At 43.8% G+C, this 13,715-nt stretch overlaps 1 protein-coding gene across 1 annotated transcript; it reads right to left on the bottom strand.

Moving 5' to 3' along the window:
* Positions 1 to 721: 721 nt before the first annotated feature.
* Positions 722 to 13,451, bottom strand: Sdhaf4 (succinate dehydrogenase complex assembly factor 4). Its single transcript, XM_052745282.1, has 3 exons — positions 13,332 to 13,451; positions 10,658 to 10,807; positions 722 to 2,292 (listed from the first exon to the last, which is right to left on the bottom strand). The coding sequence occupies exons 1-3, from the start codon at positions 13,384 to 13,386 to the stop codon at positions 2,183 to 2,185; spliced, it is 315 nt and encodes a 104-aa protein (XP_052601242.1). The 5' UTR covers positions 13,387 to 13,451; the 3' UTR covers positions 722 to 2,182.
* Positions 13,452 to 13,715: the final 264 nt, after the last annotated feature.

The following is a 13,715-nucleotide window of genomic DNA, read 5'->3' as shown; positions in this document are numbered from 1 at the left end:
CACACACGCACGCACGCACGCACGCACACACGCGTGCACCTCTCCCCCCAGTGGATCTGTTTCTTTCAGGAACCCTAATGCACACCTATTCATTTAATCTGTCCTGTCAACTACTATTATCTCCAATTAACACAAAAGGATACAGAAGTACCAGGACATTTTTTTTAAAGATTTATTTATCATATATGCAGAGGGCGCCAGATCTCATTACAGATGGTTGTGAGCCACCATGTGGTTGCTGGGAATTGACTCAGGACCTCTGGAAGATCAGCCGATGCTCTTAACCTCTGAGCCATCTCTCCAGCCCATACAAGGACATTTTTAATAACAGGTTCAGGGTTATATAGACAGCAAGAAGTGCAGCCAGGACTGAACTCTTAATTTATTTGACTCCAAATGAAATATTCTGTGTCATTACTGCAGTCTTCATTATTATTAGTTAACCCACATTTTAAAAGCAACCATTGGGCCGGTGAGGTGGCTTACTGTGGTCAAGGCTTACTGCGTAAGCTCGATGGCCTGAGTGGTTGATTCCTGGAACCATGACTAACTCCCAAAGTTGTCTGACCTCCTCACATATGCCCACATATACTCTCTCTCTTGTGCGCGCACACACATACATACATACACACACACACACACACACACTTTTTAAAAGCTACTATTCTAACGTCTTAATTTGGTTTCTGTTGCTTTAATAAACCACTGACTACAAGCAACCTGGAGAGGAAAGAGTTTATTTCATCTTACAGTTTATAGTCCATCACGAAGGGAAAGCAGGGTAAGCAGATCAGGAACTGAAGCAGAGGGAAGCAGTTTGGCAACGTGCTCTCCATGGCTAGCTCAAGTTGCTTTCTCCTACAATCCAGGACCACCTGCCCAATGGTAGCACTGTCCAAAGTAGGCTGGGCCCTCCTACATCAGTCATTAAGCAAAAAACAAAAAACCAAAAATGCTTCACAGACTTGCCCACAGGTCAATCTGATGGAAACTTTTTCTTTTCTTTTTTTTTTTTTTTTTAAGATTTATTTATTTATTATGTGTACAAAGTTCTGTTTGCATGTATTTCTGCAGGCCAGAAGAGGGAGCCAGATCTCATTACAGATGGTTGTAAGCCACCATGTGGGTGCTGGGAATTGAACTCAGGACCTCTGGAAGAACAGCCAGTGTTCTTAACCTCTGAGCCATCTCTCCAGCCCAGGAAACATTTTTTTAACTGAGGTTCCCTCTTCCAAAATGACTCCAGCTTATGCAAAATTGACAAAAACTAATCAGCACACGTAGTCATAGCAACAGTCATGGAAAAGTTATTTTCTTGGGGCTGGGAAGATGGCTCTGTGGTTAAGAGAGAGTACTGCTTTTTTTTTTTTTTTTGTTTTTGTTTTTTTGAGACAGGGTTTCTCTGTGTAGCTTTGCGCCTTTCCTGGAACTCACTTTGGAGACCAGGCTGGCCTTGAACTCACAGAGATCCGCCTGCCTCTGCCTCCCCAGTGCTGGGATTAAAGGCAGAGAGTACTGCTTTTGCAGAGAACGTGAGTTTGATTCCCAGCGCCCAGGTCAGGAGGCTCACAACAGCCTGTAACTACAGCTCCAGAAAATCTGACGCCCTCTTCTGGCTTCTTAGGGCAACTGCACTCACATGCACATATACACAGACATACATGTATAAACATAGTTAAAAATAATATACATTAAATGTCAGGGGCTGGAAAGATGGCTCAGAGGTTTAGAGCACTTGCTCTTGCAGAGGATCTGGGTTCAGTTTCCAGCACCCACAGGGTGACTCACAACAACCCCTAACTCCAGTACCAGGGGATCTGATGCCTTCTTCTGGCCTTCATGGGCACAAAGCTCATACTTACATGCATGAGAAACACTCACACATACAAAATAAAATACCAATCTAAAGACAATCTTCAAAAATTATGTATTTATATGTGCATTTTATAAGCAACTGATTGAATCGATAAAGATCACGGCAAAGGCTTGCAGCCCTCTCTACCCCAACACACTTAAAGTTACCATGTGCAAACGGACAAGTGTTTCCACTTCCTAGATATAGCTTCACAGCTGTCATGTAATTTAAAACACACAATGAACATCACATGGCTTAAAGGATATAGAGAAAGAAAAATGTGAAGTAAACCATTCAGAAAATGATTCTGCAGTTAAAGAATGTGACTTAAAAGTCGATACAGCGTCCTTTCCGTTCCCAGTCTCCATAGCGTGTGGGCTCCGGGCCCCTGGGTCCACCTTTTTCTTTGGTAACTGGATTAACATCATCTGGAAACTCTACGGAAGAGGAGATATGAACAAGGCAGTCAGCAGAGATGGAAGAAACCGTACGGTCAGTTTTGGGGACAGGATTGCACAAGCTGGTTATGAGTGCCTGGCTTATCATACAGTCTTTGAATGAGTCATGTATGTGGTTCTTCCCCTTCCTTCCCTGGCACTTGAGATATGCATTTCTCATATTCAATCAACTTCACTAACACCAATTCTTGGAGTGCTTTCAGGTCTAGAAACTACTAAAAGGTAGTTTCATATGTGGTGCTGGACCCAACAGGAGGGAAGGAGTGAGAACAGAGTACAGCTTTACTGAACTTGAAGGGTTTAGAGACAAGTTCCGTGTCTCCGTTTTCTTTCCAGTAAGATGTGTGTGGTGTATGCATATGGGGGGTGGTGGTGGTCATACTTGCCTTATAGCATTGAACTGAACAAGGCAATGTATGTGAAGGGTCTAGCACTGTGACAGGTATGTACAGGTGCTGACTGGTTTTACTTGTGAGCACTATTTCTCCTTACCACAGGCTTTGGCTCCAGCAGATGGGTTTTACGATCATAAGTGAAATCATTGGTCTTAACACTGTGTTCATGGGCTGGGGATACAACTCGGTAACGGAACGCTTGTTTTAGCACGAGTGAAGTTCAGTCTCTAGTAACAAACACGTGCACATGCAATGCATGCATGCACACACATTCACACACACAAATGTGCTGAGGAACAATCCTTTTCTACACGATGAATAGGCATTACTTTCATTGGTTAATAACAAGTTGACAGGATGGTAGCTGGGCAGGAAGTTAGGTGGGAAAGCAGAACTGAGAATGATGGGAAAAAGGAGGGTGGAGTCAGGAGAGACACCAGCAGATATCCAGGAAGCAAAACATGCTAGAGGACAAGTAAAGCCTTGAGCTGAGTGGCAATACAAAGATTAATAGAAATGGTTTAATTGAAATGTAAGAATTAGCTAGTAACAAGCCTGAGTTATCAGCTGAGCATTTATAATTCATATACATCTCTGTGTGTTTATTTGGGACTGGGTGGTTGGGACAGGAAATGTCTGATTACAAAAATGCGCTACATTTTCCTGATAGGAGTCCTCACTGTGAACCAAGCCACATTCTGAGGATTTTAATTTTTAATTAATCAATTAATTTGATTGATTACTGTTTGATGGTAGGTGTCACTAATACTGCCTGGGTTGGTGTTAAATGCTGAGGGTCAAATGATCCTTCTATTATAACCTGATACTGGGCTTTCAATTCTCAGCACTTTACACACGTTAACTTACTCAGTCCACATAATAACTCTATGAGTCAGGAAACAATACTGCCCCCATGTTACAGGTATACAAAGTCGTTCAATGTCACACAGTAAGACTGAGCCTGCACTGAAACCCACATGCTGTACTGCTTTGTGTATAGAGAGAACAGATGAGTAACCAGCTGTTAGAAAGAACCTCCGATCTCAAGTGGTGTATTTTTGAAAAACTAAAAGATCATTGCCCCAAATTATGCAGCCCCTCTACAGACTCACCAAAGAAGATACAGAACTTCACCTTGAAACTTTGCAAATATTTCTTCAATCTTTATCTTTGCTGCCCTGTGCCTAACTCTCCCATACCCATGTCATCATTCTGTTTTCAGGGAACTTCTGTGATCCCCCTGAAAGCCGGTAATGGACGCTCTTCTTTGCCGCCCCCCACCCCACCGCCCCGTTCCTGGGACTCTGGGTGTGGTAGTTAGCTGGGAATGCTGAGACAAAACAGACTTCGTGGCTTATGCAATGGAAGTCTCGATGGGGTGTGGTTGGTTGGAGTGAGGGCCCTCTTTCTGACTGTGGGATGTCCCTTCTTTATGAATTGTCACATGGAAAAGAGGGAGGCAGAGAGGTTTCCAGTGTCTTTCTCATAAGGGTACTAGTCCCATCACGAAGTCCTCACCCATATGATCCGAACCTAATTATCTCCAAATACCCTCCATCTGGGGTCAGGGCTTTAACAGTACCAGGAAAAAAGAACATGCTGAGCCAGATTCAGTAGTATGCTTGTAGTCCCAGTTATTCAGGAAATGAAGGCAGGAGAAGTTCTTGAGGCCAGTAGTTCCAGGTTATTCTAGAACATGAGATCCTTACTACACACACACAGACTCTTACTACACACACACACACACACACACACACACACACACACACACACACACACACACCCTTAACATATACACACACAAGACCCTCACTACACATACACATACACACACATTTACTACACACGCACACACACACACACACACACAGTGAGACCCTCAACACATACACACACAAGACCCTTACTACACACACACACACACACACACACACACACACACACACACACACGAACATACAACATACACACGTATGTGCACACACACACACATGATTGTATGCACACACTGAGATGCTCCTTCTCATTGCTGACCAAACCTTGATAGACTTTCCTCTGCTGAATCCCCCACCACTCCTCTGTCCAATTCTTGCCTCTAGTTTGTAATAACTCATAGACTTTTCTATCTTGCTCCGGAAAGATGAATATCGGATTATAGTGTCATCCCTCCCCACCCCACTCTCCATCATCTCAATATCCACGTCAGGGACCATCAAACACAGAGGCCACAGAGGCTCTTAGAAGGAGGCTCGTCTCACTTGGGACTCCCACTGGACTTTCTTATGCCCGGAATGTTTCTTCTTCAGCTCTCACTCTTGAGCTCTCCTCCCCGACCACACATCCCGTCTTCCCTTTTCTCCTCTCCTTTGCATTTGTCATACCCGGAAGTCTCCTGACGCTTCCTCCTTCTGTTGCCACCAGCCTGACACTCTCAGCGGCTCACTCTTAACACTGTGGTGACGTGCTGTACCATCTGCGCTCTGCCTCTTACATCTCCAGCCACGTGTGCACGGAAGCGGAGCCTCTTTCTAACCGATCTCTTCCGCAGTAGACTGAGTGAAGGATGCCAGGCACGAAAGACTAGGCATTCTCTCATTTACATAAAATCCTCTAAGAAGCGAAACTACAGGGATCGAGAATGGACCAATGGTTGTGGGGAGAGGTGGGGATAGGGCTGATTAAAAATAAGCAAAAGATAACTCTGTAGGGAATAAGAAAACTTATACTTAATGTTGTTTACATGACCGCAAACATTTGTGAAAACTCACAGAACTGGGTATTTAAATCACACTTTAATAGAGCTGGCTAGACAATCTCCAGCCCAATATATTTTTAAAAATTTGACTATATGTGGTGGTATACGCCTTTAATCCAAACACTTGAGAGGCAGAATCAGGAGGATCTCTGTAGGTTGGAGGCCAGCCTGGTCTACATAGGGAATTTCAGGCCAGCTAGGGCTACACAGTGAGATCATCTAAGAAAGAAAAGAGAAAAAATAAGACAGACTAACAAACAAAAACCTCACCAAAACGTCTTTATTTACTTCCTGAGACAGGACTTCATGTAGCCCAGGCTGCCTGCCTTCAACTTCTGACCCTCCTGTCTCACTAGTGCTGGAATTACAGGCATGCGCCGCCATGTTGGATTTATGGACTTAGAATGAGGCCAGGGCTCCATGCCTGTTAAACCAGCGCTCTCCCAATGAGCTACCCTCAGTTCCCTTACTGACCACTCTCAGCTTTAAAAAATTGTTTTAATTACATCTATTGCTTGTGTGCGTGTGTATACGTGTGTTGTGTTTGGTGTAGGTGCTGCGATGTGAGTGCTGAGGTCAGATGGAAATATTCAGGAACTCTTCTCTCCTACAGTGGAGTCCCTGGGACTGAAGTCAGGCTGTTGGGCTCAGTATAAGCATCTTTATCTGCTGAGCTAGCTTGCTGGCCCTTAACGCTCAGATCTGACATGAACGAGCCCGACATTCTATTTGTTAATCTACTATTTACACTTTACGCTGAGGCCACTCAGCTGTGCCTGACATGTGCCATGTTCTCTAATCTCTTCTTCTATGGCCATACCTTGCTCTCTCTTAAACATCTCCCTAGCACATGTACTTGTTACGGTTTTATTTTTCCTTTAAATTTCATTTGCCCCACCTTTTATGCTAATTCCCATCAGATGCTCATAGACAGCTATGTATCTTATCTTCCATTTACCCTGTCTATTTATCTATCTACCTACCATCCACCATTCATCCATCCATACATCATCTATCCATCCATCCATTCATCTATCAATTATCTATTTATCTATCATCCACCTATCCATCATCCATCTATCAATCATCTATCTATCTATCTATCTATCTATCTATCTATCTATCTATCATCCACCCATCCATCCATCATCCATCCATTCATCCATCCACCTATCCATCCATCCATCCATCATCCATCCATCCATCTTTCTATCTATCTATCTATCTATCTATCTATCTATCTATCTATCTATCTATCTATCATGAGACAGAGTCTGGTAATGTATCCTATGTTGACCGATCTATCTATCTATCTATCTATCTATCTATCTATCTATCTATCTATCTATCATGAGACAGAGTCTGGTAATGTATCCTATGTTGACCGATCTATCTATCTATCTATCTATCTATCTATCTATCTATCTATCTATCTATCTATCATGAGACAGAGTCTGGTAATGTATCCTATGTTGACCGATCTATCTATCTATCTATCTATCTATCTATCTATCTATCTATCTATCTATCTATCTATGTATCATGAGACAGAGTCTGGTAATGTATCCTATGTTGACCGATCTATCTATCTATCTATCTATCTATCTATCTATCTATCTATCTATCTATCTATCTCTATCTATCTATCTATCTATCTATCTATCTATCTATCTATCTATCTATCATGAGACAGAGTCTGGTAATGTATCCTATGTTGACCGATCTATCTATCCATCCATCTATCTATCTATCTATCTATCTATCTATCTATCTATCTATCTATGTATCATGAGACAGAGTCTGGTAATGTATCCTAGGTTGACCGATCTATCTATCTATCTATCTATCTATCTATCTATCTATCTATCTATCTATCTATCTATCATGAGACAGAGTCTGGTAATGTATCCTAGGTTGACCGATCTATCTATCTATCTATCTATCTATCTATCTATCTATCTATCTATCTATCTATCTATCTATCATGAGACAGAGTCTGGTAATGTATCCTAGGTTGACCGATCTATCTATCTATCCATCTATCTATCTATCTATCTATCTATCTATCTATCTATCATGAGACAGAGTCTGGTAATGTATCCTATGTTGACCGATCTCTCTATCTATCTCTCTATCTCTCTATCTCTCTATCTCTCTATCTATCTATCTATCTATCTATCATGAGACAGAGTCTGGTAATGTATCCTATGTTGACCGATCTATCTATCTATCTATCTATCTATCTATCTATCTATCTATCCATCCATCTATCTATCTATCATGAGACAGAGTCTGGTAATGTATCCTAGGTTGCCCTAGCAACCACTATCCTACTGTGGCAGCCTCCTGGAATCCAGGAAGAAATGGCAGAAACAATGGATGAGAAGACGAAGAAAGCAAAACAGAAGCTGAACTGGAAACTTCCAGAAGCAGTAGTTAACACTGCCTAAGGTCGTTGACTGTTCAGGTCAGGTTGAACGGTGTCTACTGGCACCGGGTTGTTAGCATTTTCTAAGGAACAGTGGTTTTTAATGTGATCACAAGGCATTAAAAAATGAAGATGCGCCGGGCGGTGGTGGCGCACGCCTTTAATCCCAGCACTCGGGAGGCAGAGGCAGGCGGATCTTTGTGAGTTCGAGGCCAGCCTGGTCTCCAAAGCGAGTTCCAGGAAAGGCGCAAAGCTACACAGAGAAACCCTGTCTCGAAAAACCAAAAAAAAAAAAAAAAAAAAAAATGAAGATGCGTATTTACTGACACACACTGTCTAGGCAGTTCTGTCTTCTGATCTCTATCTAACTGGGAAGATTTGGAAGCCATGCTGAAGCCCAGATGCCAGCACTAGGCTTTTAGCATTTCAGCCTCCAGAATCGTAAGCCAGAATGAACTCTTTTCCTGCTTTTGTTTGGCACATATTCCTGTAAGCAGCCTCGTGTGATCGCTCATCTCAACCGTCAACTGGACAAGATGGAAAGTGACCCAGGAGACATCTCTGGTTGTTTCTGTGTGAGAGCTTCCAGAGAGGAGGAGGGATCCACCCTGAACGTCCACCCCATCCTATGCCTGGGATCCTGAAAACCAGAAAGCAAGCTGAGCACCAGCATTTGCCTCTCTCTGCTTCCTGACAACAGACACGATGTGACTGTCACCTCACGCTCCTGCCACCATGCCTTCCTGTCACGACAGGCTGCACCCCCTCTTCAACTATGAGCCAAAAGAGACCCTCTCTTCCCTCAGTCGCTTTTGTCAAGAATTTTGTCACTGCAGTAAGAAAAGGTAACCAGTACATCCCCTTTTCCATGCTCCTGTCAGAAACCCCAATAAATCCATCGACTTACCAATTAGACAGAATCACTCTTTTGGCCTACTGGTGCCCCATCTGGGATGAACTGATTTCTTAAATGTCTCCCCATGAAAAGTCACCCAATACAATGAACATAGGAACCAGGCTGGAGCCAAGGCTTAGAGAACCACAATTTGGTTCCTAGTGTCCATGCAGGTGACTCACAACTGTTATAACTCCAGCTCCAGGAAATCCAATGATTCTGGCTGCATGCACAGACCCCCAACACAAAGAGACAGACACAAACACATATGCATAAAGTCATAAAATAAAAAAAAGAAAACAACAATGATAAATTGTATTTAGTCTATTACCTCCCTCAAAGAAAGGGAAAGTACCAGCTCAGGACCTCCAAGACCAAGTTCTCAGCCCCAGGGGACAGAGGGTGGGGAATAAGAGACAAAGACAGGAGAGAGAGGACCAGGGAGAGGGGGAAGGTAACAAGGGAAAGGGGGAAGGGTATTTGTCCTAGAGGACCAAGGACCGCCTCTGGATAGAGGGGAGACAGACGTGGCACATAGGAAAATGGCAGTTTATACAGGTACAAGGGAATCCCGTGTTAGGATGAGGTGTTTAATTTTAATTGGGCATGTTAATTAGGTCAGCCAAAGGGGGCTTTTGACGGTTGGACTTCAATACTTTGATAACTGGACCTTAGTAGTCAGCCTCAGGAGGAGGAAGTGGCCAATAAGGGAATGGACCTTGGGGGCTAGCTTCAGGAATGCAATCTAAGGGCTTTTATCAAGTTAGAGGTAATGGGGGAGAAGGGCAAGGTCGGCCAGAGGCACATGCTCCAGTGGGCTAGTGTCCCTTCAGATGCCACTTTCTGTCCAGTGGACAGATGACAGGGAGCTAGGAAGGAAGGTTATTAGAGTTGAGAGAATGAGAGATGTCTTCTCTTCACTATGCAGTTCTGTGTTCCACCCTTTTCTAAGGCCCAGCATCTTCACTGTGCCCTGACTCCTCGGCTTTTCCCTGTACATTCAGCACGATCTACTGCATGCTGCAGCTGGTCTTTTCACAGCAGATAGTTTCATCAACAAACAAAGGCTTGTTATTTGTATCACAGAGGATACCAATTTCTATGTTTTACCTTTTGAATAATGAAAGTATAGTAAAGGGTTGGGGATTTAGCTCAGTGGTAGAGGGCTTGCCTAGCAAGCGCAAGGTCCTGGGTTTGGTCCTCAGCTAGGTGGGGGGAGTATAGTAAAAACAAACAAACAAAACCCCCCCAAGTAACAAATAAGTACTAAAACTCAGAAACCCTTCCTTTGAGACAGTCTATGTTGTTCAGTTCCTGATTCTCTGGCATCAGTTTCCAGAGTGCTGGTATTCCAGACATGGGCCACCATTTCTAGCTTTAGAAACACCTTTTTGTGGGGCTTGCATGGGTATGCTTATGTGAATGCACGTGTGATGTACGTGTGCTCTTGTGTGTGTGCGTCCACGCACTTGTGTGTGCGTGTGCATGCAGAGGTCAGAGAATGACTTCAGGTCTCTCCGTTGATTGCTCTCCATCTTATATATTGAAGCAAGGTCTTTCATTTCAGATGGTCTAGGTAGCCAGCTGGCCCCAGGGATTCCCTGTATCTTCTGTGGGCTGCCATGGCTATTAGCACAAGAGTGCTGGAATCTACACTCCGGGAGGCATCTCACCAACCCAAAACCTTTTTAAGGAAGTTAACAACCCCACATACAGATAGTCCACGTGGTATTTTTACTCACTGAAATATCCTTTGTAACTGGTAATAACAACGAAGAGCACATCTCACTTCTAGCATCCATTTTCTAGTAATGGACATTTTCTTTGCTATGTTAGGCACCCACCCACCGACAGTGGTTGAATCTACTCACTCTTGAGTGGCTCCCTCTCTAAGTTCGAGTCCTCGGGCGCATCAAAACGACCCACTGGCAACTTGGACTTCTTAAGAGGTTGCTTCCCAAGTTCAGATTTTCCTTCTCCATAACTCACCTTCCTCAAAGAATGATTCAGAAGGGAGGATCCTAATGGAGAAAAAAAAAATTTTACTTTTTAAAAATTGACTAATTTTGCCTACTTGCGTTTTTGACCATTTAGCATTAATTCAAAAGGGACAAATGGCATCCAGCGAAAATCCTTTCCTGAATGCCTACATTCTACACAGCTATTTCCCTTCCTTTGAGATAACCAGTGCTACAAGTTTGCAAAGAGCTATAAAGTAAGGAGGTGGGCAAATACAGGGAATAGTTTAGTAACCTAGGACTCCGTCTGGTTTGGAATATGCACACGGTCCTTTTCCAATAATGCACTTGGCAGCCTAATTTCCTCACCTGTACACACTATGCACACACACCTTTCTCCAAGAGATGCACCTAGCAACATAAGCCTCCCCCTCCCCCAGGACCAACAGCACCAGGATGCATGCACGTACATCCCTCTCTGAAGCATGGGATTTTCCTCCTTTCTCAACAGGAAACTTATACAGATTCTATTTAGTTGTACTCTCCTCATGTTCCAGTACAGGACCAGAAAGGCCCATCGGTCCTACACTGGGCTTGGGTGCTTACCCAGTAAGGTAAAACTGTGCCCTAAAAGTGATTTTTTTTAAAAAAGGAAAATCTTCTATTTACCATCATGTTTATTTTGGCAAGCATGACTGAAGTAAGATGCATTATAAGAAGGAACATATACAGAAAATGATTGTGCTACCTAGGTATATCAATTTAAATGAGAACCACCCCAACTCCTTAGTAACCAGCCCCCTCTTCCCTGTACACCCCATTAAAGAGACCCTACGCAACACACTCTGGCCCTTCTTCATTGTGGCTTGTGTTGTTGGAGGTTTTTCTTTTTTTTGCTCTTTTGGGGGGCCTGCCACTCAGCTCCCAAATAAATTTACACACAGAGGCTTATTATTAATTATGAATGCCTGGCCTTAGCTTGGCTTAGTTTCTAGCCAGCTTTTCTTAACTTATCCCAACTACCTTTTGCCTCCAGGCATTTCCTTTTCTATTCCTGTATATCTTTTTTTATTTCTTAATCCATGGCTGGCTGTGGAGCTGGGTGGCTGGTCCCTGGTGTCCACCTCCTTCTCTGGCTGCTAGACCTAGCCCTCCTCCCAGATTTCTCCCTCTATAAATTCTCTCTGCCTGCCAGCCCCGCCTAGCCTTTCTCCTGACTTGCTATTGGCCAGTTCTTTATTAGACCATCAGGTGTTTTAGACAGGTACAGTAACATATCTTCACAGAGTTAAACAAATGCAACATAAACAAAAAGTAACAGACCTTAAAATAATATTCTACTACAGGCCTTCTGCTCTCCTGCAGTGTAAGAATTCAAACAAAGTTTCGTTGCTATTCTGCAATCTGTGTGGGCTTTAATTTCAATTCCTTGGATAAGGAAGCAGTTGGCTTGCCCCAACCCTGACAGGAAAATCAATAAAACAGCATCCTTTAGGAACTTACATCTTGTGCTGGGGCATGGGGAACACAAACCAGAAGGTGTAGCACTCAATGCTGGTGTTTCTAGTACTGCCCAAGTATCCATAAGGAGAATGGAAAATTTGTCATACACAGGTAAAAGATACCACCTCACATTTCTATATGGAGTGATCTTGAAATATGAGTAGTTGAAAAAAAAAAGCAATGATTGCAAACTGCATCGAACCACTTTCATGAGAAAATGGGTTCATTGAGTTCCTTTTGCTTTATACTTTATACATGGGTCATGTGTGTCTATACATAATTTCTGGTATCAAACGTAACATAATTGTTTAAAAACAGCAGAATGCTGGATAAACACTAAAGTTATCACCTAAGGGTTTGGAGCAAGCCCTTCATTTTCTATAATATTTATTGTATAGATCATTTAAGATTTGAACAACCAACAGGTATCAAGTATTTGAAGGGAAAAACTAGAAAGTTTAATAAAAAAAAATTGGGGCCATTTGTTAAGAAAGCAGTAATTCTGTCTTCAGTTTACGTAACATCCCAGGGATGGCATCAATTAAACTTACATTCTGCACCCTCTTTGGGATGCTAATTGAGGAATATACTGAGAAATAATGCAACAGTTCTGAAAAACGTTGGTTTCTACAGAAAGCAAGCAGGCATCTCTTCTAACAGTTCTTGGCTTCGTGTACTTTTCGTTATATGTACTCATTTATCTGACTTTTCGCTTAGAGAACATTTAGACCAGGCTGACCTTGAACTCAAAGATCCTCCTGCCTCTGCATGCCTAGTGCTGGACTAAAGGCATGCACCCTCTGCCGGGTACAAATTATTCTTGAGGTAAGCAAACAAGTAAATGAATGACACTCATCCCCGAAGTGTCCTTCTTCTCCATACGTTCCCAGCGGCATCTAAGTGCGAGCGGCTCCTCGCAAACCACCCGCAAAGTCCGCGCCCCTCCTCCAAGCACACCCAAAGGCTCGGAACCCCGCGGTCCTGGTGCACCGCAGTTGGGTCTCCGCACCGGCGTCTTCCCCTATCAGAAGCCGGCTTCCCCCGCGGGTTTCCGAGTCTCGGGACCCCGGGCGGATCGCCTTACTTGTTGCTCTCCAGAGGGAGGCCACCAAAGACCCCGAAGGCACCGTGGAGCTCATACCGCCGCCTCCCGCAGCGTCTGCGCACGCGCAGCCAAGTGGGCGGGGCTACCGCCGACCCCACCGGGAACCCGCGCGGTCTGCGCAGGCGTCAGCGAAAGCAGAGTTGGGCGGAGCTTCGCTGTGTCCGCCAGATTGACTGGCGGGTTATGGGTGCTTCCTGTAATTTGGACAGGCATAGCTGCTTCCCCAACCTTTATCCCGCGGATCCCCTGGCGATCGCTCCTAGCTATTCCGATGGACTTAAGGACAAAACTGAAAGCCTGCACGGAAGTAACAAGTTCTAGAAGAGGGAAGTTCCAAGTCCAGCAAGGAGATGGAGACATGAA

The sequence above is a fragment of the Peromyscus californicus genome, unplaced genomic scaffold, assembly GCF_007827085.1.
Source record: "Peromyscus californicus insignis strain IS unplaced genomic scaffold, ASM782708v3 Scaffold_19__1_contigs__length_69161282, whole genome shotgun sequence".
NCBI classification, from domain to species: domain Eukaryota; kingdom Metazoa; phylum Chordata; class Mammalia; order Rodentia; family Cricetidae; genus Peromyscus; species Peromyscus californicus.
Note: the sequence above shows the minus strand (reverse complement) of the source record. Positions and strands in the feature narration are given on the sequence as shown.

Excerpts from the sequence above, each read along its gene's own strand:
- Sdhaf4 (XM_052745282.1), bottom strand. The coding sequence starts at position 13,386 with ATGAGCTCCACGGTGCCTTCGGGGTCTTTGGTGGCCTCCCTCTGGAGA. Across the intron at positions 10,808-13,331 it reads CTCCCTCTGGAGAGCAACAA|GATCCTCCCTTCTGAATCAT; the intron begins GTAAGGCGATCC and ends TTTCTCCATTAG. Across the intron at positions 2,293-10,657 it reads AGAGAGGGAGCCACTCAAGA|AGTTTCCAGATGATGTTAAT; the intron begins GTGAGTAGATTC and ends CCTCTTCCGTAG.